Source organism: Strix aluco, chromosome 7, assembly GCF_031877795.1.
Source record: "Strix aluco isolate bStrAlu1 chromosome 7, bStrAlu1.hap1, whole genome shotgun sequence".
NCBI classification, from domain to species: Eukaryota; Metazoa; Chordata; class Aves; order Strigiformes; family Strigidae; genus Strix; species Strix aluco.
Genome location: NC_133937.1, coordinates 24249089 through 24275031, shown reverse-complemented (window position 1 = coordinate 24275031; position 25943 = coordinate 24249089). Strand labels below are relative to the sequence as shown.

General features: G+C 37.6%; 1 protein-coding gene across 4 annotated transcripts in view; it reads left to right on the top strand.

Annotated features, from left to right (window-relative positions):
* The window catches only part of BLNK (B cell linker), a 103809-nt gene that overhangs the window by 60982 nt on the left and 16884 nt on the right, over window positions 1–25943 (top strand). For 3 of the 4 annotated variants that reach the window (XM_074830997.1, XM_074830998.1, XM_074830996.1), the window contains 9 exons: window positions 11495–11560; window positions 17242–17298; window positions 19295–19344; window positions 20321–20361; window positions 21195–21351; window positions 22577–22746; window positions 23222–23303; window positions 24058–24138; window positions 25558–25583. In XM_074830997.1, the coding sequence (XP_074687098.1) occupies window positions 11495–11560; window positions 17242–17298; window positions 19295–19344; window positions 20321–20361; window positions 21195–21351; window positions 22577–22746; window positions 23222–23303; window positions 24058–24138; window positions 25558–25583 (730 nt within the window). The remainder of the gene's footprint in view (window positions 1–11494; window positions 11561–17241; window positions 17299–19294; window positions 19345–20320; window positions 20362–21194; window positions 21352–22576; window positions 22747–23221; window positions 23304–24057; window positions 24139–25557; window positions 25584–25943) is intronic. The other variant, XM_074830999.1, reaches the window with a different exon arrangement.

The following is a 25943-nucleotide window of genomic DNA, read 5'->3' as shown; positions in this document are numbered from 1 at the left end:
TTAGAGGACTGATTTTAGATTTATATATCATCTTTTACAGTCTAAGTACCCTAAAGCATGTTACAATATGATAGATAAGCAAATATTTCTTTTAGTAAGCAAGTATCACTGGGTTTATGTGCTCAGCAGTTGAGAGAATTGGTAAACTGATGGAAAACAATGGCTGGAAGTGACAGTGTTTTCTCATTTGGCTGTAGGGAACCATCTTAGATTTTTGGTAGACTGTGAAAGGACTTTACAGAGTGTAAATAAGTTTGTTTTGTGATAGCCATAGTAAATGACTGAGGGGTAAAAGAAGCTTGGAAATTCTGTTAGCATCTTTATCCTAATCTGATAGCATATACGTTTTGGACAGGTCCATTTTCCAGACATAAGCAAAGCCAGACATGCAATGCTACAGCTTTAGAACATCAACATAAATTATATACTACACAGTAAATACTTTAGAAAGAATTAAAATAATGCATCCTGAGGCAATAATAATGAGAAAAATATGAGTATATATAATTTCAAGCTTAATGTAAGGGCAACTGGGTGAAGGAGGCTGTGAATACAAGTGGCTATGGTATATGGCTAAATGATTCCTTCGTGTCTTAAAATATAGACACTATAGGCATCTCTGCAAGAAGCGCAGAGGCAGCTAAGTGCTACTGAAGCTGTAGTTACATGGCCAGTTTAACTTCACGTAAGTCTCTGCTGCTGCCAAAAGAGTCGGTCCCTTCCTTCCAGCCTCTCGATGCCCCTGCTCGCCCTGCCACTTGTCTCTGCCCTCACACTGGCACTGGGGTTCCCATGACCGTGTGATGAAGCTGGTTCTGATCCTGCTGATATCTAAATTAGCAAAAGGAAAAAGAAGTGGTTTCCCAGCTGGAAGATCAATGATTCGTCATGGCTGGGTAAGCACTGAGGGCAGAGAAGAGCTTTCCCTTTCAGTGACAGCCCATGTGGGCTCTATTAAAATAGCCGTATAACCCTAGGGACCAAAATACTTCTCCAAAGTTCTAACAAAATTTGATAGACTTCAGTACAAAATAAACAAAAGAGATAGATCCATGAGTAGCCTCTATTAGATCCCTGCCAGTGCCACCCTGCATCTATGGTGGATATAATGCTTCTGTAGTTTGAGCAAAAACACTTTCAGCCCAAGTACAGAAGCGTTTGTTAGTCTTCATCAGATGTGTCAAAAAATGTGTCCGTACCCCTATCATTTTGGCTCTAAACGGGTGGTAAAATCACTTCAGCTAAAGGGAATTTAATGCGAAAGGCATTCAGTATAATAATTTAATGCTAAAGGCATAAAATACAACATCTGCAATTTTTGCTATAAGCATTACATGACATTGGTAAAAATATACAGAGGAAATAAGTTGCTACATTTCAGTTAATGGGTAAGAAAAGATTTTAAAGTCAAAAAAAAGCTATGCTTTAGAGAAGAAAAAGTTCCTGTCTCCTTCCAACTTAGGCATTCCTGTAGAGAAACTGCCTGGGAGAGGGAAAAATCTTGTCAGAGAATGTAAAAGGAAGTACTGGGCCGTAAAGGACAGTTTAAAAAACATGCTGAAAGTCCAGTTATGGGGGTTTTTCCTTTACTCTTATTCATGCTGAGCGAGTATGAACAGAACCAATAATGCAATACTTTTTTAATACAAATTTTGGCTCTACAAAAAGCAATGCAAACTTATAAAAATACTAAAATTAGTAATTCTCTTCTTACCGCTATTCAGTGTATCTAGAATCTATATACATAAAAACTACTGTTTTGGAACCAATCTTAGTGATTTGTGAATATTGGGCAGTGTTAAGATATCTGGGGTTATTTTGTCTCTAGGAGTAGGCTAATGGGAGTGTTTAAAGTTTAATGCCATATCTAGGAGCTCTGCTCTGTTTTATTTGGCTGTCAGAGCACTATTTGGTAGAGCAAATGCAGACCATTATGCATATGAACACACTTTTGGTTTAAGGAAAGGAGTTAAGAGGCTGTTCAGAAAAGCCTCTCTTTTTTCTAGTGCACACAGCACCTTGCCTTCAAACTACTGAGCCCACAAAGTTTTCCAGCCCATTGAAAAAGCACGCCATTTTTTTTTTTATCCTTTCAAAGTCTATGAACTTACTGGATTAAAATCACTACATTAGAAATGTATTTTAGTAGCAATCTTAAATGACACAAAGACACTGATGAAGACTGCACTCAGGTCATGAACTAAATTTACTCATCTCACGCGAGTGCTTATATGCCCATGTTAGCAAGACCTTAACACAAAATTTAAGTATTTACTTAACTTTAAGGTTGTTGAAGTTAGATGTGTGGTTAAACATCTGTCAAAATCTTGGTTAAGCCCATTACGTAGTTAGACATAGACTTTTTCAATGTCCTTTGAATAGATGACCAGAATTAAAATGGCAGATTTGAAATTTGTGGAAGAGGTAAAAGAGGAAAACCAGAAGAACTCAGTCTGTTAGAACACAAAAGTCAAAATTAGGCCTTCATCATTCTGTGTTCAATTCACTCCATTTTCTTGCTTTTTCATTTGCTTTCATGTCTTTCATGTGCCTGTAGTAATCTGTCAATCTGTATGCCTACAGGAATGACAGAAATGTTATCTCACCTTTCAGAAATGCTTGTAAAACTGTGACTAAAAGTAATGTTACCACTGACAGGTGGTAATTTTTTGGGTCTATACCACATCCTGTCTTTATTAGCTTCCCTGCAATGATTTTGTGCTTCCTCTTTTTGGTGAAATATAAAAAGCACTTTATTCTTTTTAAATTTCTGTCCTTGCTGTTCTTCACCTACTAGGCTGTAGGGTACTAGTTCTTGAGGGAGATACAGCACTTAGGTTACTCTAAAATACAGTTCCAGTTAAAACTAATGGGTTTAGTTTCCTTCTGCTGCTTGCAAACCTTTCAGCAAAATGGAGTAAGCCTTGTGAATGTGGCTTCTGTGTGGGTTTTTTGTTTTTTAATGAAGACAGCTGGTGCATAAAAGGGATCAGTTAACCAAAGACTTGGAACAGAGGAAGTCAATTACAGAACAGAAAATATCTTTTAACATTTTGCGTCAAGAAGTGATGTGCAATACTCACTTAGCGTATCATAATAGCTAATGATTTTTTGTACTACTTACAGTATCACTATTATTCAGTTGGGATAAGGGGGAGAGCAAGCTGCACAAGAGGGAAGAGGTGTCCAAACCTGAAATGCGTTCAGCTGTTATTAAATATTTGTGTTTTTTAAAGCTGTACTAAAAAGTGCCTGGCCATCACTGTTTTCTGATACTCAAAACCAGCTGTGAAGTCCCCAATAGTAGGAAAGAAAGATAACAGGAACTAGGTCTATTATTCTTCTCTGCTAAATAAAAGAAAAAAGTAATTGCAAAAAATACTGTACCATTTAAAACACATGAAATCTTTGGTATTAATACACTGTCCATATGTACTCGGAACAAGCCTCAATCTTGATCTAAAATGAGGAAGCTGTCACACCAAGCAGTTGGTGTCATTGATAGAGCTTTAGTTGTCTCAGCCCCACTGATAAATCTGCAGAGGTTCTTTCAATGTGCAGAATTCCCAGTCACCTCAAAGTAATTATACTATTTAATTTCATATTAGGACCAATTTGTGTCAAAGATGTATTATGCCTTTACATGCTACATATTTTCATTTACTCAGTCTGTGTTAGTGCTTACTAGTACAAGAGAGATTGACAGCTTCTTTGTGAAGATTACATAGAGGGCATACGAAGATGAAAAGTATAATCAATATTTAGCCTTTCTGTGCTTCTGTGTGTACCATGTAAACACACACCTGCTCTAATTATGGGTTTTGCCTTTAGGCAAAATAGTGGATGATTTAAAAGTGAGCAGAATAGGATGTTATTTGGACTTTAAAAAAAAAAAAGTCAACACTTGACAAAATTAAACTATTTATAGTCCTCTTGTGCATCTCATGAAGACAATTCATTGTTCCTTCTTCCTCTCAGATAGGTGTCTGTAATTGACTTTTCAGCATAAGCAAGCCTCTTTCAACTTTTCTTCACAGCTTTGAGAGAGCTTTACAGATAAAGATCAAAGGCTTGGTGCCTTGAACTGATGGTTTGGTGTCACAGGTTACCACCTCCAGCTCCAAACTTCCTCCTGTCCTGTCATGAAAGGCATTGCAGGGGTTGGGTTACAATAAGGCCCCGGAGTGGATGAGGAGCAGTAACCCCCTGTCTTAGACCAGCAGCAACTGAAGCAGTTTGTCTGATGGCACCTCAAGAGTTCAGCTATGTCTTTATGCATAACAGCCATTGAAAACACCAGTTCCAACCCGGCCAGTTGGTGCCAGCCTGCATTTCCTTGCTTCCTCTTGCTGTTCCAGGTAGCATATGATATAGGTGCATGTTGAGATCTGAAGCACCTGAAGGAGGCCTAATGAGAGGAATTAGATGCTTTCTGTATTTGGGAATTTCCTTTTGCTTTCTACTGAGCAGTTAGAAGGAAGGTAGGAGGGGGTGGAATTGTTTAATACAATTAATTGTGTTGTTTTAGATGCATAAAACTGTCAAGTAATATGAAAATACATCTTATGAAGACACTCACCCAGCTCATGGGTGAGACCCATGTGTGTCCACAAAGACTGTCAGGAGCACTGTATTAATGGAAGCATATTGTGAGAAAGGTGGTATTCGCTTGTTCGTTATTTTAGTTTGAGAAGATAGTTCAAGATAAGAGCTTCAAGCTTTTCAAAATCTCAAGTGGTACTTTTACAAATTCCCTTGTAGGTAAGATTCCCCCACCCCACTGCCCCACAAGCATCAGTCTTACCCTTTGTCCAGAAACAGTAACTTTTTCTTAATGTCACCTGTACGCTTGTTCATAAAACTAAAGGCTAATAGAAACACGAAATAAAGACCAGCTGGGTAGAAAGTGATGGAGTAATTGTGCTGTGAGAAGCAATAACAGAGGGGGCCAAGCATGCTGTTCCTTCTTTAGTTTCATGTTTTAATGTGTCTTTTTAAATAACAGAGCTGTAGTAATTTTTAATTTTCTGCTCTTTTTAAGTTTTGTTTTTTATCTTCTAATAACAGCTTTTATTCTCCAAATTCCATTATACTGTTCCTGACTTTGATTTCTTTTTTGTGTTTTTTTTCTGTAAAACTTTATAGCTGAAGTGGGTGGCTGGGGGGGGGGGGGATCTTTTTGTTTTAAGTCTAAATTTGTACTTAATAAATCCCATTCTAGGATTGCAATGCTAAGCATTTGAATTTGCCTGAAAAACAAGAAATAACTACTTCTTGTTTTCACGTGATCTGTTACGCTAACTTTCTCAAGACAAAAATGAGGGCTACACCTATCTACAGTCTTACTTTTAAGCAAATGGAGGTAGTAGTGATCTTCAGAAAACAGGACTTTCTAGGCACAGAACTAGAGGGTGCCCAGTCAGTGAGAAACAGATGTACCCAAAAAGGTATAAGAACTGAAACTGGAGTGCAAACTGATTTACAGGGTGATGATATTTGTTAATTATTATTACTATTTTAAACCAACTTCATCAGTTAAAGAACTAGATGTTAGGAGGAGGAGAAGGAACACATGCAGATGTGTCAATATTGCTTCTAAAGCTTCCCTTGCAGACCTGCCTGAATGTATCCCGTTCAAAATTCTGCCCTTTAACTAAAGAAACTGGTCTGTGATTACAGATGGGGATTTTTCAAGAGGCAAAACATAATGCAGACAGTCCAGTATGCACCAGGAATTTAAGGAGGTATAATTCTAATCCCCCAGATAAACAGAAATAAGTATGCTTGTAATATAGAAAACTTCCTGTGATTCATTTAAAACTGGTTTTTGTTTTGCCACCACTCCCTACTGACACTGCAGTCAGCCCTGTTTCCAAAAACATTATCAGCACCACTCCCAACTGCAAGCACGCACATCTGTGCTTACAGCGAGATGCACTGAAGCAACTGTGCCCAGTCTTCCTGCCCTGGAGACCAAGGAATGTATTCTTACAGCAGAGTGCTGTCACTTGCTATGGGCTGTCACGCCCCATGTGATATAGACAGCTTACAGCTAAAATCCTGACAGCCAGTGTTGGCGCTGAAGGTCCAAAGTACTGGATTCACTGTGTATGCGTAGGGGAACATGCACGCAGGAGATCCCTCTCTGTCCCCAGGAGCAGGGGGAGGCTGTGGCCACTGAGGAGCTGTTCATGCTGACTGTTCTGAGCCATAATATACATATTTGCTTTCTATACATTTGTAAATGTCTGCACAGATTTATAATACTGATAAATACAATTTCTCAAAAAATATTCTAAGTGGTGGGAGGATTCCTTATTACACAGATCTGTCTGAAATTAAGGCAGACTCCTTGTTCTCAAGTCTGGGGACTCTGTACCTCATCTCACATCTGAGTTGAAAGCTTTTTACACGCTTCATTCTTCTTCAAGTTATTTATATTTTTATCTTTTTTTAAAAATTATTTTAATTTGGAAAGCTTTTGTGAGATAGCTTGTATACAAAAGAGCCAAAAGCTCCCAGGTGATGTTTGAGAGTGGGGATGTGTCATAGGCCAGGCCCACTCATCAACCTTCACTTGACATACATTCCTCACACCCTGAGCTGTGACCAGATCAAAAAGACGGTGGTTTTGTTTCATTTTGTTTTATCTCAAGGCAGCTCTGCCAGTCCTTGAGCACAGCTAGGTATTTTGTGGCAAGCAAATCCTTCTTTCAGGTTATATTGTATTTGCAGTGGTAAACCTTTCCACCTTCCTTTACCTATGTATCACAGCTAGCGACCCCTTTATTGATACATCTGATGATCCTGAATTGCTGGACGTCAAAATTGCTAAGATAGGAAAAATAGCAACACAGGGCTAAAAAGTATTTCCTTCTAGGATTCATTGAAACTTAAAACTTTTTAGAAGCACTTAGAGCCAAGACTTCTAAACTTCTCATCTGCAAAAGTTTGAAAATCTATTGTGTGCAGCGAGTTCCTGATCAAAGGGTCCCATCCAGTCCGTACCTGTCACAATTAAACTGGATCTCAAAATAGCTATCTATTGCTGAAAAGGGTTTTCAAAGATCAGCAGTGACACAGACTGCACCTTTATCTGCAAGCCTGATTTTACATAAAAAGCTCTCAACCAGGTTGAATGAAGAGTTGGTGCTTGTTGTTAAGAAACCTCTCTTAAGTTTGACCTCTTAATTACCTTTGATTACATGCAATGTAAGGTAAAACCAGCATTACCTATTATTTTCATTTACAGTATTAGCTGATTGAGGTTCTTGAATGTTTCTAGTATCTGTTCATCCCAAGAGAATAACTAGAGAATAAACATTAGTTGGTAACAAGGTCCTGACTCAGCTGTGTTGTGAAGAGGGTTGTAGTTATGTACCTCAAGCAAGGGCTTGTCTGCATTGGCCCACAGTAGCTTTCATTTTCTAGATACTCTAAGGTCTGCTGCTCTGATAAGTTCCTCCCACAATGAACCTCTTTACTTGGAGTATTGTCTTAAGTAAAAAAAAGTATTTGAGAGCTAGTCAGATATGCAGATCCAGGCAAAACATTAAGTGTATAAATGCCCTTCTGTGCTTTACTTATATCTCTGGAATCACCTTCAGGCTTGGGTTTGAGACCCTTAAGATTTAGAGAATCCCCTTGCTATAGGCTTTACTATCTGCCTCTCATTTTTTCTACTGTCTCTCTAAAATCACAAGTCAGCTCTTTGTAAAACTTGTCAGTTGTAGCCTATTATATCAGCTGGCACCTCAAGAAATATCAGCCTCTAGCTAACTGGACAGACTGGTTTTTGCAGCTTGTTCAACTTCATGGGTCAAAGGGGATTCCACTTGAACTGGAGATCATCCATGCTACGTAACTTTAAAAACTGGAAAAAAAAAAAAATCACACAAATGCATATTAGATACTCCCTAAATTATCACAATTTGTAATTAGAAAATGAAGTGGCTCCAGAAAAAGAATGAGGCAGAGATTTTTAAGAAATTTGATTATGCAAAAATGGGAATGTTTTGATTTCAGTCCATCTGCATGGGAAGAATAACTGATAGCACCAGTAGTAGCTCATGAGATTATCTCTAATTTAAATGTATCCTTTTTTTAAAAAAAAAAAAAAGGAAATATGTATTAAAATGCTCTTTTAAACTGTAGACTTATTCAGGGCACATGGAACACTCATGATAGTCTAATCAATTCACCTAAATATAATCAAATGAAAAGCAAACTGTCTGGATACTCAAAAATTTTGGAGTGGGTTTTATTTGTGTGTGTGTGGATTTTTTAGAGACCAAAGTGACAATACAAAATAAAATCAGTCACATGAAAAATGAAACACCTTTTTTCAAAATAAAGCCATAATTTTGCTATTGTAAAGATATATTGATGTCAGAGATAAGTAATAAGCAATATTCAGATCTAAATCTACAGTTAGATTTTGGGGGGGGGGAGGTGGGGGGGTCCTATCCCTAACAAATAAATATGGGAAGAAAAATAACTGATGCTTACATGCATTTCTAATCAAAGGCTGTAAGCCTTTTTGAAAAGGACACAAACACTTGCAGACAACCATTCTCCCCCATCTAGAAACAAACCATTTAAATCTCCTCTCATTCTTTTCATTCCTCATTACTTTTCATTTATAGACACTGCCAGGTGCCAGCTGAGGCACAAGACAGAAACAATAAACTGCAGAAGATGGCTATTTGTGATGTTTCAAGCATAACCAGAAGCTGAATCTATCAGAGAGAGAGAGAGAAAAAAAAAAACAAAAAAAACCCAAAAAACAAAACCCAAAAAAACCCCCAAACCCCACAGAAAAGCAGAAGTTCTTCTGAGATCTTCACCCCAGATTTGCAGATTTAATGTATCTGGTTAGTTTAGATAACAGTCCAAGCTATTCTTATAGACGTAGTACATTGTTGCAGGAAATCTCAAAACATTTTGCTGTGCATCTGTTTCTCACACCTATGAGTAATTTATTTTTTTTATATCAGCAGGTAACACTATATCCTTTTGCTGTAAATTAATAGTATTAGTTTTGAGCAGAAGTTAAAGATATGCTTGTGAATTATTTGTTACCATTTTTTTTCTGAGTTGAAAACCTAAAAAGAATATGTTGAATTGGGTTTTAAGTAAAATTGGGCAAAGATTTAGGCTCTAGGAAGGCTCTTTAAGTATCAGACCCATGACTTAGTCTGTCAGAGCAGGATATTCCATGTTTTATTACGGGGCTGCTGAAAATGTGGAATAGCCTTGAATTCCAGCTGACATAATGAAAGGATCAGATTTTTCTGTTCTGTTAATAAACATTAAGACTAAAATTGAACTTTGTTATTTATTTCAGGATTCCGAAAACTTACAAGTACTCAGTTACTTTACTGTTCTTTTTAAGCAAGTCTCAAAGTGGGATTAATTGTCAGTAACTATCACAATTGCTCTAAAATCAGTAGCAGAGGAAGGAAGGTCCCTTTCAGCATAAGCATGATACTCGACTGCTACCTGATGCCTTGAGTGGACTATACGTCTGCTCAGCCTGAACCACAGACTTCAGGAAAATAATCATATAATGTTAGTGCAGTTATTTCCTGACTTTGTTTAGATAACTTTCATCTAATTCCAGTTTCCTTTGAAAAAGTTATTTTAATTTTTAAGAAACAGGTGTAATTACTAATGATGAAGCTGGAAGATAGTGTGTTGGCTAATGATGAAGCTCTATGTGTTACTTAACCTTTTGAATAATAAGGTTTCAAGTTTAAAGAAAGCTTTAAATTACAGAAAGAATACTTTGATATATTTGTACCTCTCTTCATAAGCAAAGCTTCCAAGAGTATTTTGGTAGCCTGGTAATGCATCAGAGATGAGGTAGGCAAGACTAAAATGTGAAATGACATAGAGAACTTATAATAAAGAATGGAAGGCAAAATTTTTTTAAGCCCTTTATGAAAAAAAACCAACATTGCTTTCCTTTATTGGTTGTGATAAAATCTTCAGCTCAGGTCTAAAAGATATTTGGTTTCGGTGAACAGGAAGAACTGTGTGCAGAAATAAAAAATATATATGCATTCTATTGAAATGAATAAATTAACTCAACAGTCAGAATCCAATATAACTGTTAAGCAGGTAGTCTTTACTCGCAGTGCTGGGGTCACCCTGGGGATTCTCCACCATAAGGGCTCCCCAGAACTAGCAAGGGACATCAGTTTACATACACACAAATCATACATATTCATTAGATTTCCTGGAAAGGGTGTCTTATTGTAAATTAATTCCAGGAACTCATTATCTAGTCCGAGCGTAGTAAAAATAGAGTGAGGGTCTTCAGTGGTTGAGGGAAGAAGTACGTGGTCTTCTTCACGGTGTCTGCTCTTTCCAGAGCATGTGCTGTGAAGTAAAGTCCAGGTGTCTTCTCCCTAAATCGGCGAGATCATCCTCCTTGGATGGTATCTCTGTGTCCTTTTGTTCGAGTTCCCCCTAACTTAGTTTGCCCAAGTGCCCATTGAAGGCTTTGAGTCTGCTATCGGTGAGTTATATAGGGAGCATTTTACTTTTGGCTAGACAGACAGAGGCCTAGGGAAAACAGTTGAGGAGTCCTTGGGAAACAAACACAAGCAAAACTTTCATGCATCACAGTTTAGTCATAATCAGAAATTCATTGGTTTGAGCCCTTTCACTATAGAACTTTCTTGTATGACCAGACTTCCAACAGGTTTCACTGTAAAACCAGTCTTTTGCAGAAAGCAGTATCTGTGTTCCTGACATTCAGTTGATTTTAGTGGTGTGGTTTTTTAAATGAGAAGAGAAGTGGGATTCTAAATGATTCTTGCTGAGTGAAAAATGAGATATTCCATTTAAATTGTCTTGATTACAAGTAAAATCTTAATGAGGTCAGTACAGCTGATGAATAAAAACAATCTATGATTCCAGATATCAGTCCATGTAACTGGAGTACTGAGATGACAAGTTTTTACAGCTCAGAGTCACAGATACTCAAATAGTTTCTCAGATGGTCTCAGCCTGGAAATGTATCATTCTCCACCTTCTATTATAACTGCAAACACTATGGGAATGAGGTAAACAGTCCACTGATAAAATGACTTGTGTAAGGTTAGAAATCAGAGGGTGTTCCCATTACAGGTGTGAAGTGTTGTAAAGTAAGTTCTGAACAAAATGTTAACACTGAAATATTCTAAACTATTAATTTAGGCAATGATGTTATTTCCTGATGTACTGACTCTTAAATCAATTGTTTAAACTGCAATTAATTGTATTAAGGAGAAGGGTAACACAAATCATGCCAAAGAACTCGGCTAAATAGGGAGGAAGACTTCATATGCAATGATTTACCAACTAAACTACTTATTGAACATATATTAAGCATTTTTGATGTGTGAAATATTACTGGAAATGCGTTTCCTGTATTTTTCTTAATTTATATAAATGGGTGTTCAAGCACAGGGTAATTTTAGTGCTGACTTTATTTAATATCTTACAGGAAGCTTCAAAAGATGGTGCATGACATCAAGAAAAATGAAAGTGGGATAATTAACAAGTTCAAAAAGTAAGTTTGAAATGCCAATCCTACTTTTATCAATTTGGGGAAGTTCAGATTGTTAATGTAGTGTATAGTACTTCAGTGATAGGACCATGTTGTTCTAGAGGGATGTACTTCAGCATATGTAAAGAGCTTGAGTCCAGACTGTGACATGCAGAATTGCCGTTAGTATTAAAAGTATCACAAAGCAGTTGCAGAACTACCCTCCAACAGGAGGTTGTGTTTGTAGCCCTGAAAAACAGTATTTGGGTAAAATGCATTTTTCTTTTGAGAATTATCATTGCTTGTTGTTTGGGTGTGTGCCTTTCTTCTCAGGCCACTGTTTAGGCTACCTGCTGTAATTAAGGTTTAATTTGAGCTCCACCTTGAACCAACTGGTCAGACATCATAGTCAGAATTCCCATAAAAATGCTAAGTCCTCCTGTGTTTCAGTCCCATAAAACAAAACCCACCATTACCGAACATCCTTATTCCAGTAAGAAGCACTGAACACATGCATATTGATGTCATGTTCATATGAGTATCATAAATTATTCATGGATATTATACATAGAAAGAAATTCCAGTAATTCTGCATCCTTGTCAAATGAATACACTATTCACTGTTTCCAGTCAAACATCTATTTAAACCAATTAGCTATTTAGCACACTTTCTCTCTTTCTTAATGCAATAGCTCATTTGCATTGAACTTCTATTTGGATGCGATTTTCTCATTCAGATGTCTTTCTTTACATGGGCCATTGACGACAAAAGTACTAAGTACTTTTAAAAGTTAATTAGTACACAGTATCTGCAGTGTTTCCAGGACGACCATATTAAATTCTAGAAATAGAGCTCTCATACATAAAATGCACATGGAAGCATTGTTTACAATTGTTCTTAAAGAGTGACCATGATGGCTCAGTTCAAGGAAGAGAAAAAGTAAGATTTTAGCAGGAGCTAATTCTTGGTATATACAAAGCGATCAGTAGGCTGGTGGGAGAAGCAGTAGGGCTCTGCCTGGTTTGGCTATGCAAGAGCTCTGGAAAGCTGGGCTGGCTCAGCTATCGCCCCTGCTGCCAGCCATGGCAGGGCTGGTGCTGGGGGAGCAGCCGCTGTCCCTGGCAGAGGAGGGGGATACACTTCTAGGAGCAGCAGCGACCACCTGGCGCTCCCATTCCCCAGGCAGGATGTGTAACCTTAGGCTGCAAGCCCTCCTTTGTGGCCTCTTTATCACAGCTGTGTTTCTGTCCACAAACCTTGAGCAGGCTCTATTGGTAACACCTGATATATCAGATAGATTCTTGAGATCACTTTTTTCCTTTACTCATCCTCTTTCACTCTAGCACTGCTGCAATTTGCAGTAAATCAGTCATGTGATATATGTACTTGTTATTTCCATGCAAGCACAAAAGCAAATTTTCACTTAAAATGACCCTCTTTCAACTGCTTGGACCTTTAATTTAATCTAAGCATGGTTTTGTTTTTAACACAGTGTATATGTAAATAGACTACTGTGTTCAGAGATCAGTCTGAAAAAACTCAGTTTCACCTGGGACCTGCTCACAGGGAAGAGCTTCTGGGCTGTCAAGGCTTTTGGTGGGTTTGTTTTCGGGGTGAGGAGGACTGGGTTTTTTAGTTGTTGCTTTTTCATAAAGGGTGGCTTCCTACTTCACAGTAGTAGTTTAAGTGTGGTTAATAATGTTGCAGTGGGTCCAGTTCAAATGCCTCAGACAGGAAAGCAGATGGCAGAAACAATAGAAGCATCTCAAGTTTATCATTCAAGGCAACAAATTGTCTCCCATAGTTGCCTGGACATGAATTCTGCTGTTAATCAGTATTGCTCTGACTGTGTGTCCTTCACTGAGAGTAAGAGGGGAAAGACAGACAAGGGAAAAATAATAAGAACTAAATGTAGCCAAAGCTGGGAAGGTCAAAGGTGCCATCATTAAATGTCAGATATAAGATTGCTGCTATAACACTGCAATTCTTTGATTCTGTCAAGATTAAAAAAAAAAAAAAAAAAAATCACAAAAAGGAGCAGGCTCATAAGAACTCTCTTAATGTATGACTGCAGCACAAAGCTCACGTTTCACCTCCCCCAGCTACAAGAATACAAACTGAGATGTAAAAAAAATACATGTAATAGAAATATCAGAAAGTCTATGGTTCATCTGAGTCATATTAATCTCTTCTACAACTATGAAGATCAGAAATTTACTCTTCTTTTTTTTTAAAAAAATGAAGATTCTCACATTTGCACATGACTTCAGAAATCGAATCTTGAACCCAGCATATAATGAGACTTGCAATAAAAGCATGTGCTGACAACACTGATGAGGCTATGTACAAGAGCTGCCAAACTTTGCAGAACTAGAACTGGCTGTATTCCTCTGAATGTGCCCTTTGGGGGCTTTTTGTTTGATTTTTAGATGCCTTTCCTAAAAAATGTGATTATCCAGTTGATCACTTCCTTCATTTCAGTTACAGGATTATTTTATTAAATGTCAAGGATCCAAGCATGGCTGAAGCAGGAAAAATTGTATAAAAAATCGGTTTTATGTAGCACAGATTTGGAATTTGTCTGTATGCTGGAAAAAAACATCATTTTGACTCAAATTCAAACCTGTTAGAAATAATTGTAGAGAAGTCAAATAACGTACTTGTTTATCCCAAGCCTAAAGTTGTCACGCATATGTATACTGTAAGCTTCTGCTACTGAAATTGAAAGAATGATCAAATACTTATGAAATACATTTGACTTATTACCAGTATTTGCTAGGACACTTCTAAAATCTGGATTGGCTCTTGATTATGCAGAAAAGCAAGAGAAGCTCTTTCATCAAGGGTCTTGCTTTCCAATCTGGTTCATCTGTGGGGTGTAGGTGGGGAGGGATACATCTACCATCCATGTGTGTCTTAAAGGTCAGCAGAAAGCAGTCTGAACAGTGATAGTAACAGGAAAGAAAATAACAGATTGTTTCATCATTGCTTAAAAGTTCTTGTTGCTTATTCCCCATCCTGACTCAAAATTTTCTGACAATAAAAATATTGCCCACTGCAGGGTAGCATTCACCTGCTTGCCCTTAATCACATGAAAAACTGTTTACAATACGGGAGTCCCAGCTGCTATGCAGATCATGATGTCAAAGAGGAGTATGTACTCAGGTGTAGAAACAATAGGTATAGCCAAATTTGTATAAACACTGAAAGCTGAGGGCATCTTTTCATATTTACCTCTTGGTAATGCAGGACAGGGATTGTAAGAGAAATCATAGGTTTCACTCTGCAGGATGGATGCCTATGCTTGAAATGCACTGTAAAGACGTAGCACTCATCTGTAAATTATAAGCTTTAACCCTCTAGGTTTTGTTCAGTGGAATCCAAGCTCCATCGGAGTCAGTGCTAAAAGTCACTGCACATGCAGCAAAGTCAGGGCTTCACCCTAAAGTTTTGATACCTGCTGACCTACCATGTTGAATAAGAAACTAAAAGTTCAGGTTACTCACCATGTTGCAATATCACATCCTATCCAAACTTCCTTTGCAAAGCCATCAGAAATCATGCACTTGTAGTTATTCGTCTAACTGCACACAATCCAAATACGTCCATTTCTTGAAAATCACATTTTCCATGTGACCTGAAAAATAGAAAGAAGATGCATTGTCATCTCATCTGCTTTACCCAGGTTTTAGTGGGTAAATTTTTGCTTCAGATTTGTCTGCTCCATTTTTCTATATTTATATGGTTCATTTATAACTTAGGCAGTAACTTCAGGCAGAAAAATGGAGTTGTGTCACTAAATGTCTCTTCAACCTGCATAGCTGCAACTAGAAGACATCCATGATCAAACCCTTGGCAGAGGGAGAAGTGGTATTTTATGGACCAAATGGTGAGAGAAGTACTACTAAAATCAAGCTGTACAACACTTTGAAAGAGAAACCAGGGAAAAGTATAATACCTACTTTTAACTGTATTCTGAAGAAATGTGATTTTCAATGTGTAGCTGAATAGAATGTTTTGAGTGCCAGGATTTTTATTAATATGACAATATTTCATCAAAGTGAAGATAAATAAATCGCAGCTATATGCCATTTCACAGGCACAGCACGTTGTAAAGAAAATGTATAAAAGAGTAGTAATAACAGTTTTTTTAGGTTTCAGACCAATTTTATTTTGTACAGTTGTCAGATACTTCCAAAGCTATAACACTATTGCACTAGGTCATGAGAATACAGCTCAGAAAAGTTTATCTGTCAGCTGGATTAACACCCATTTAGAACTCTGAAAAAATTTTTGGCAAAGTTCAATTAATTTATCTTCTAGTAACAAGTGTGATGATCTAGTGCACTTAGGACTAATACATACTATACTCAACTCAGTAAAGATTTCAATATAATTTTTGTAAACCCTATTAAGTTAAAATGGTTCCTAAGAAGGGAGTGGAGCTTGTACAGAGTTAACAACAGAAAAAGTAAAGACTCTTGAAAACAAAGAGTTTTTAGGCACATCTTAAATGCTGAGGGAGTGAGCAGAAACACTAGTAAGGAAATGCGGCTGTGGGAGAATTAAGTGCTACATGTAAAGGGCTACTACTACATATGTTTGGTTACTTTTGGGTGTAGCTTGTAAAAACAAATGTTGCTAGAGCAGAAAACCCAGACCTCTGCTGCAGTTTATTTTAAAATTCTCCATTTAGTGCAGGAAAACACAAAAATGTGCCATGAACTTGAAGTACGTGATTTAATATTTGCAATTCCTACAGGACTTATGTGAGAAGAGCTAAGCACATGCCTAAATGTTTTGTTGGATTAACCTCAGCGTGCTATAGAGGGGAAATCTCAGAATACATTTTTTTTAAATTAAATAGTTTATTGTCTTAAAAGTTGTTATGAATTTCTGTATAGCACATTCTGTTCTTGTGTGAGCAGCATCTAGACCCCATTACGTGAAATGTCTCAAATGCTAGCTGGTTATTTGTTGAAGATAAAATGTATATAGTAAGATATGTTATGTTGCATTTAAAACCTGTAAACATACTCTCAAAAATGTTCCCGGATTTTGAGTCCTTTAGAACTGAAATTTCTCAGGGATATTTCAAAATCTCCAGAAAATTACTTATTTTCTGTTAAATTTTAGAAAAATACTAGTCCCATTAAAGTAAATGGAAACCTGAATTATTTGTGTTCTATCGCAGCTAATAAAGAGATACTTTACCAACTGTAACTTAAGTCCAGAGCAGAGTGGCACTAGAATATTTTACTTGAAAATTGCATTTGCTATAATTTTACATAATTCTGTTAAGAGATATGTTAGGAAATCATTCTGTCTTCCACTTAAGTATGTATGCTCAGTTGGATGGCATTTGATTATTTCAGTCCTTTCTCAATAGCTTCAGGAGAACAGGATGGTCAGTTGTCACTCTAAGTATCTATGTTAGATAATTACATCGGAATCAGAAATAACTAGGTAACTGCTTCTTTGCATAGGGGTTATGTCTTTTGAGCTTTGCATCATGGTTTGCACATTGAGTGAAGTTCTGGCTCTTACAAAGCAAAGCTTCAGTTGACTTCAAAAGAGCCTGGATTTCAGTTCTGGCACTCAGTAAATCATACTAGTACAGTGAGAATTATTAAGTGAATTTGAATTTTAGAATGAATAACATATTTGACAGAAACATTATTTCTTTTCTTCTATTGATATTCAGGTTCCAAAATGAACAAGTGGCCTTAATTTGCAAAACTGGGAAAGATACTTGGGATCGGTATGCTATTTCAGAGATGCACGATGGCATGATAGGCTGCTTAGACACAGACCTCTGTTCTGTGCTTCATATGCTTTCATTGTAACATATTTACATTTTCCATCCGGGCCACTGCCAGGATTTACAGGGCGTGGGACAAAGTGTTGAAGTTGTCTGCTTAGCAGCTTAGAAACATATCGTGTGGCTTAAGCCACATACTTTACACTGTGACCCAGCCAGCCTCCTACTATTGCCTCACTATTTTCCAAGTCTTCACTGTCACTGAACAACTCAGGATAGACATGTTGCAAAGTACATTAATAGGTTTTGGTCTACCCTTCCTAAGACCTGATATCTGCCCTGGCAGTGGCCCTGGGTTTTTCTTCTAACATGCCTGTGCTAACCTGGACAAAGACAACAGCAGGGGTGTTGAGAATGCTTTTTAATTTACTCTCAGTACACTAAGTTATATTATGCTACAGGAAGCTGAAGACTCAGAGGCAGCTACCCATCATTAGTGTTGTTACTAATGAACAAAGCAGGTAAACACTTCAAAAATAATGCGCCTAGATTGTCTTTATTTGGTTTTCTGGGGATAGTTTTTTTGAGTTTTAGCAATGCCTGCACTATTTATTCATCCATGTGCATTTTTTTTGGTCACTATCTGAACAACAGAATTCCATGAATTCAACTCAAAAGTAGCCAAAGCATTTCTCAAAACAGGAAAAGTTTGTAAATTGATGTGTTAGTGCCAGCATGCTACCACCCTGAGTTACATTGGTACCTGAACAATAACACCTAAGCAGCATGCTCAGGACCTAAATACTGAGTGTCAAATTCTTGTGGTAAAGCAAAATTTGTAGACATCACTGTTGCTCAGAGATCACAAGAAAATACTTTAAATTCTTTATGGACAATTTTTTTAAAAAATAATTTGCTTATTCTTGCAAATGAGTTTGTTAGGACCTGATCGAAGAATGAGTGAAGTCATCAATTCAGTGGACAAAGGTTCAGGTCCATGGTGAGGTCTCATCAGTGCTACAAGGAAGCTGTCAGACAATGTTCTCAAGCCACTTTGAAGAGCCATTTTAATGTAAATTGTGTTAATATTTTGTATGGCTACAAAAAGGAAAGGGGTTTTTTTCTCTTCAGATGCATCAGTATGGCTTCTGTCACACATGCACCATTCGTTTTGACTTTAAACCCAAATTATTCTCTTTTTTTACAGGGTAGTGACTGTAATTCAGTGTCTTCTCTAGACAGCTGCAATTTAGCAAGCAGGAGTATATATATACACACATATATACATATGAACAGGAGTAGACATATATATGTGCATACACATAAATTACATATATTGTATACTCCTGTTTGCTAAATACATATATATATACATGTGTATATGTATAGCCACAAGGATCCTTTTAGTATTTCTACAAATTATCTTTTGATTCACTTGGCATTACAAATGGCTTTACAACAGTATTTACCAAAAAAGAGCCACAACACCATAAAATAATAGTAAGTGAAACAGAATCTGGCCCTGAGAGACCTGGTATACATTTAAACATTTATCAGAAAATAAAGTACATGCAAAATGATAGTTCTAAAAATGGCACTGGAGAGTGCTGCACCACTTTCTTATGCCATAGTCTTAGCAGAACCTCTGTGAACCTGAACAGATTTTCATATTCAGATAGACATGCATTTATCTCTGACCCCTGTTATCTGTTTCTGCATTGGAAGTGAGAGAGGGTGGGTGGGCAAAGAAGCTGTTCTTTCAAAATATATTCTTAGCAAAAGAAAATATATCTCAGATTAGATTCTAATTTCTTATCTGTTTCTAGCATTTCAAAGCCTTTTCCTACAGCTATTTGCTAAGCATCTCTGATGGTAATCTGTATTTCTTCAGCTGCAGGTATCTTTTGTTACCAGCTTTTTTTATGTGTCTGGCTCATGCTCCCTTCTAGTGGATGTTACTTTATTAGATCATAAATGTAATAATTATTGTTTACAGGCTAAAAAAAAAACCTCCACCAAGTCTACCACAAAGGGATTATGCTTCAGGTAAGGCTGTATTAATGTAAACTTTAACTGCATGTCTGTATATTTGATATGCCTAACAATATTTCAGCTATACATTTCCTCATAATTTGTTTTTAATGAGAGAACAGTGTACCGTTATCCACAACTCTGAAGGTAGTTCACATCTCTGAAATGAGAGTCAAGCAAAACATGATAAGTTATCCTAGGATGAAGAAAGAAGTAGCAAGTAGCTATTCTTGAAATCAGTATTTATCAGGGTTCAGCACATAGGCTGCTCTAAAAATGGAGAATTCACATCCAGTCCTTCTCTGCCAGAAATTATGATGTGAAAGTAAATAGGAAAATAATTGAACAAATGGATCATCACAGATTCAGAATCATCATACTGAAGAATTAGCGTGACAATGATGACATTATGAATTATCTTAGAGGTAGAACTATACTTACTTATCACACAGCACTGCCCACAAACTAGTTCATGATCGTTTTTACAAGTTAACAGCTATCTTGCTAAGGAAACAATGATATGAAAACTGAAGCAAAGAAGACAGAGTTTGGAAGTTATCAGATAATTGTTCCATGTTTAACGTAAACACTTGTAATTAGTGTGCTGTCTTGGAGCTTTAAGTGAGAAACAAGAAAGTGCAAGGCCCAGGGGTCAGTGATAGCTGTGTTATGTAGAAATTGTTACTCCTACTTAAAAATGAGATGCATTAGCAGGACACTCTGGGGTAAAGTGCACACTCTGCTGTTCAAACCATGTGCAGTTTGCCATTTTCTCATGCTTTTCCAACAGCTCTGAAACAATTTATTGAAAACAAGCAAGCAGGCATTTTACTTTTCAGTCCAAACCAGATGTGTTGCTCTGAACTGTTTAGGAAATTTTAACCACTCTTTTTTTAACTGAATATGATAAGTATAGCTTGAAAAAGCAATCTGTGATAAACGTTTATGTTCGCTATTCCATCTCCTTAAATAACTCTAATGTTTGGTTTAGAACATGCAGACAATGAAGAGGAACAATGGTCAGATGATTTTGTAAGTACACATTTTGGGGTAGTAAGAGGTTTCTGTAGCAACAAGTTAGCACAAGCAATAATAATAGTTCATTTTTGAATCATCACTTGTGGTTGAACTTAATACTACTGAAATGTTACTTTATTTGCTACATCAGCGTTATTTACAAGTAGCCACTGATTTTTAGCTATCTCAATTTTTTTTACGTTCAACCTAAAAGTAGAGTCAGAAGCACTGTCAGTGGTAGCTATGGATGCTAAGCTTTTTTTGGATAGGAGCATGGCATCAATTTGAGGGAGTTCTCAAACTGAACAAAAATTTCAGAAACCAGTAAGATACTGCATTTGGGGGAGGGAGGGTGGGAGGACTGAAGAGGGGAAAGCCACTTCTTGCTGAAAATGAAAAACTTCTGATAAGATTTTAGAGACCATTTGAATGAAGCAAGTACAACCATCAACCTGAAGTGACTAGTTTCCTTCTGAAGTTAGATGCTGGGTACCTTTTTAATAGGAAAGAGAGAGGCAGTGACAGGACACATCAAGAGTCCAGCTGGAACTAGGAAGGAACTATCCTGTGAAGTGAAACAAGCTGTTGGTCCATAATTCAAAGACTGAGCTCTTGGTGATAGTCAGGAGACAGGGAGCAGGAAGCTCCTCAGAGGAGTAGAAGGGGACGCAGGCAGGAGTGCCTGTTTGTTTAGAGAGGGAGCACTAAGAGGGAGTGTAACATATCCTTTCAAGGATACATTATTGTAATTTAGTTAATTGTACTCCTGCAAGGATATTTGTGTCATACAATGCTATGAAGCTGTAAGTATGTTATGAGATGAGAAATGGGAAGTTCTGTCTTTCTAGGACAGTGATTATGAGAATCCGGATGACCACTCTGACTCTGAGATGTATGTGGTCCCCAGTGAAGAGAATCCTGATGACAGCTATGAGCCTCCTCCAAGTGAGCAGGAGAAAAAGAAGATTCCCTCTGCATTCCCTATTTCTAGGGGTGAATATGCAGGTAGTTATAGAGTAGTTGACTATATCTGCTTGATAATTGCTTATTTATCAGTACCAGAAGAGAGGTGGCCTTAAATGGACTAACCTGTTCTTTCCTCAAGAGTTTGCTTTTAATTCTGGCAATCAGGTCTTCAGTTTTCAGGGGTATGATTTGTTATTACAGCATGAAACAGGTTGGTATTGCTGGTAGCAATGTCTAGAATTTTAATATAATGTGTCCTACAGACTTTGATAAACATCTACTAACTACAAAATTCAAGCAGAGGTATGGGAGATATCACTAACTTGGCTCCAGATTCATCCACGTATTTTAATGCAGAAATTCATATTGAAGATTAAGTATGTAAGGCTAGACAGGCCACTTCTTAATCTTTTCTGTATATCAAATCATTATTCCAAAAGCAGTAAAACGGAGGACAAAGCAGCCCAAATATTCACTCCATGTTGTCCTTCAAGATTGGTACTGAGGAGGATAAATATCCTGAAACACAGGACAGGATCAAGATTTTATTTACATCAGTCTGGCATAAAGGCGTTTTTTCTTCCTGTTTTGATTCTTTCAACCATGGGCAGATCGTACTGAAGTAAATGAAAGTTAGCTTCAGTTAGATGAAGATTTGAACCATGGGGAAAAGAAACATTGGTATGATGCCTGCTTTCATTTTTGTATGATACAAGACTGGTTATAGAATAATCATCGAAGTGCTAAAATGCCACATATGTACTCACAGAAATTTATTAGCACTTCACCTGTATGTTCTTTGAAAAAGAGGGGAATTTTTAAAATGACACCCCAGAGGACTTGGCATAATTTGTATTTCAGTCCCATCCTTTGTGCTGTGTAACAGTTGTTTTTCTTATATGTCAGGTATGTTCTTTCGCACTTCCTATCACCAAAGTTCATACTGGCACAAGACATACTAAATAATGGAGTATACCACCCAGACACCACCTTTTCTCCACTGAGTTAAACAGTTGTTCATACAACAGTCAGTGTCTAAGCACCCTCTGCAGCCCAATACAGAGGACTGGGTTGCTACCCTGGGCAATGAAATAGGACACACAAGTTTACACACAGGTCTCAACATCAGGACCAGCATACACTCAGGTCTGCCTTTTGACCTGAGCCACAGTCACAGTAAAGACTTGTTTGCACAGGTAATAGAAGACAGTCCAGAGGCTAATGTGTAATTTTTACTAAAATTGTTGTTTCCTTCCATATTAAGACAATCGCAGTAGTCACCAGCAGCTTCCTCCCATCAACAAACCTCTCCCAAGTGCACCCAGTCCAGCCATGTCCAGACCAAAGAAACCATCCGTGCCATCCCTGCCATTGCCATCTCCTGCTGCAAAGCCAAAAGTACCCCTGAAGCCAAAGGAGTGTAGTGATGATGAGGTAAAGTTTATAGATATACCTGTTTTGACAGTTTAAATGACTGATGAACCCACGCTGGTCATAAGATAAACTGCACAGCAATGCCGCGGCCTGGTACACATCACAAGCAGTGACCTGCAAGCATCATGCTGATTCCTAGAGGATATCTGCCCACTTTGAGTATCAAGGAGGCTCTTTAGACCACAGAGTAGTTTCTGTTCATCCATAACTGTGGGCAGTGGAGAGAGAGCAACCTCAAAGGCTACCCCAGGACCAAAGGGAAGGGAGGGCTTTCATCCACCAGTCTAGAACTGGAGTAATTTGGTAAAGGGTTTTCAGTCTTGGGGAATTCCATCTGTGTAGGATGATAAATGTCTGAAATAGCAGTCACTGTGAAATGGCAACTATTGTAAACTGCTGCCAGGGCTTCAGTCCCAACAGTTTGTTGATATGATGGAAGTTTAACTGGTAGATTTTTGTCCTGCATTTCTCATAGGATAATTACATTGTGCCAGTGGACAATGACGACGATAACTATATTGAACCCACAGAAAGCAGCATGTCACTACCTACAAGATGTGAGTTTTAGTCATTTAAGCTAATAATTATTGCCTTGTTCGGAACAACAGTGGAAAAAAAAGTGGATCAAATTAATGTCTGTTTCTAGGGTTCAAAGAGTGGAGGTGCAGCTATTAAAGAGAACACAGCCTGCAAAAAGACAGTTGGCTTCTTTGGCCTATGACAAGGCCAAGGAAAATTATTTTTAACTTTATTGGAAGCCATATTTAATTCCTGCTTCTCTCACTCAGCTGTTTCAAAGTCCAGCCCTTGTACAACCAGGAAGCTTTTCATGGTATGTGATCTCCTTCCTCATCCAAAGGAGCCACAGCATTAAAATTCTGTTTGTTGAAGTGCCTCAGGAGAACAACAAGCATTTTTAGATTTTCAGTTGATAGACAGACTTTGATTCTTTTTTTTTACCTCACTGTTTGAAGTATATTTAGCTGGAGAGTGAAACTACTACAGTCCAAAGGTGAAAAGTAAATAGAGAAGAGTATGTAGTTCTGCTCTGTGATATTACTGACAGTATCAAACCTATTCAGCAAGGCATGAACCCTGAATAATATTTCCCTTTTAAAATGTGAGCTGCTTTCTGCCTCAGCTGATTTGTTCAAGGTCACACAAAAAGGCTATGACTTGGACCTACTTAATATTTATTCTTATTGTATAACTGTTACATTGTTAGTTTTTTAATACATGTGTATGTACATAAATATATGTGTGTATATACACACACATGCACAGGTATATATGAATAAAATATGGTTTTAGCTCCTGTGAACAGATTTATGAAGACAACAAAGTCAGCCCCCCCTACCTCTCCAAAGCCATCTCTTCCTTCTGATTTGCAAGGTACGTGGGGTTTGTATCACTGTTAAAATAAAGGAATCTAAGATTGAGGAATATTAAATTACACTTGATGTATTCACAACACAAACCATATGACATACTTCAGTAAAACAAAAATATGTTCCCCTTTAGGTTTTTCTGTGTTGTAGCAGTTGTTTTGCCTGGCTTGAATAGTATATCTGTTTTAAGCAGGAATAAAACTAGAACAAATAATTTGCCCCAAACTAATTTATTTTTAGTCTTTTGCTCTAGCGGAGGAGTCCAAATATATCAATACAGCAAAAACAATTATAGGGCTTGGTATGTTAGTAATCCCATTTCACTATAAGAATCAAGACTCAGTACTTTAAAACCACATCAAGATTCAACCTTAAAGAAATTCTGTATGTTTTGCATGTCCTGTGATAAGTGTTCCCATTTAAGTTCTGTAAAGAGAAATTTATTTGGAAGAAGAAACAAAAGCAGAAGCAAATAAGAGAAATCATATTTGCTTTTATAAGTGCACATATACTTGCTTAATCTTCCCTAGCTGTGCTAACTCTGAGTTGTTTTGCATCCTTATCTCATTAATTGCATGGAACATAACCTTTACAGACTGATCACACAGTTCTTTAAAAGTCTTTGCATATTCATTAGCTTTCAAGTCGTAAACTACAGAAGTTTTTTCTGAATGACTTAAGATTTTGTGAGTTACTTTTCAGACCTTTTTAAATGCCCTTTTCAATCGTAGCCCTTCTGCAAATCAGTGTTGAGCAACAACCAGCTCCTGACAGATGTTACTAAAAAAAAATAAAACATCTCCCCCTGGTGGGAACTCGGACACTTTGTCAGCGCAATAAAAGCGATGAAGCCTGACATGAGCTTTGTTTAAATATGATTCATTTGTCACTCAGAATGACATAGATAAGGATGCTGGTGGTTTTGGCTTTTAAATGTATGTGAATTAAAATACACCTTATGGGACAGAGCTCAGGGATGGATGCTGGCCATGCAAATAAGCCAGCTTGTATTTATGATTCACATGATCTCTTCCTCCCTGAGAGTCAAGGCTAAATGCTACCACGGGTATGATAACACATCTTGTGCAAACCTGAGACAGTTTGGAAAACACAAGCATTCATTTTTCTTTGAGGGGGGAGTAAAAGAAAAACAACAAAGAAAAGGTGGTGGGGTGGGGGGAAGGTTCATTAATACAGTGACTGTTTATCAGACTTCCCAGGACTTTTCCTGAAGTTCCCACTAGAAGACCAGGGATGTAGCTACCCCAGGGTTTTTGAATCAGAATCAAGGTCTGAGCAGATTCTCCAAGTTATTTTTCCAGAGGCAGAAATACAATTGATTCAAATTCTGATCAGTTTTTCTGGTAACATGCAGTACATTTTTGCTAATCAAAGAATATGTATTTTCTTCCCTGTCTTACAGAAGTCTACGAGGTTCCTGAAGAAGAGGTAAGGCCTTTCTATAGTCTATGACTCACATTGTCCTCAGGCAGGACACAAATGTGATTGTAAAAGAAGATGATCCCCTTTTCAAAGGGGGAAAAATTGGGAACTCTGGTTTCACAGAAGACCTTCTGATGTTTCCTTCACAGAAAAGCAGGCAAACCAATTCAAAAGGTCTGCACAACAGAGTAAATGGGAAGGGGCTGATGTTTCCCAGTCCTATGTGATAGTGAGCTGGTCTGGGAAGCAGCAGCCTAAGGGAATGCTTTCCAGAAGCAGACCTGCAGCAAAGGAGCAATGACAGTTCTGACACAGTAATTTTCTTCCCACTGCTGGTACTGACATGACATATGGCCAAAGCAGTGT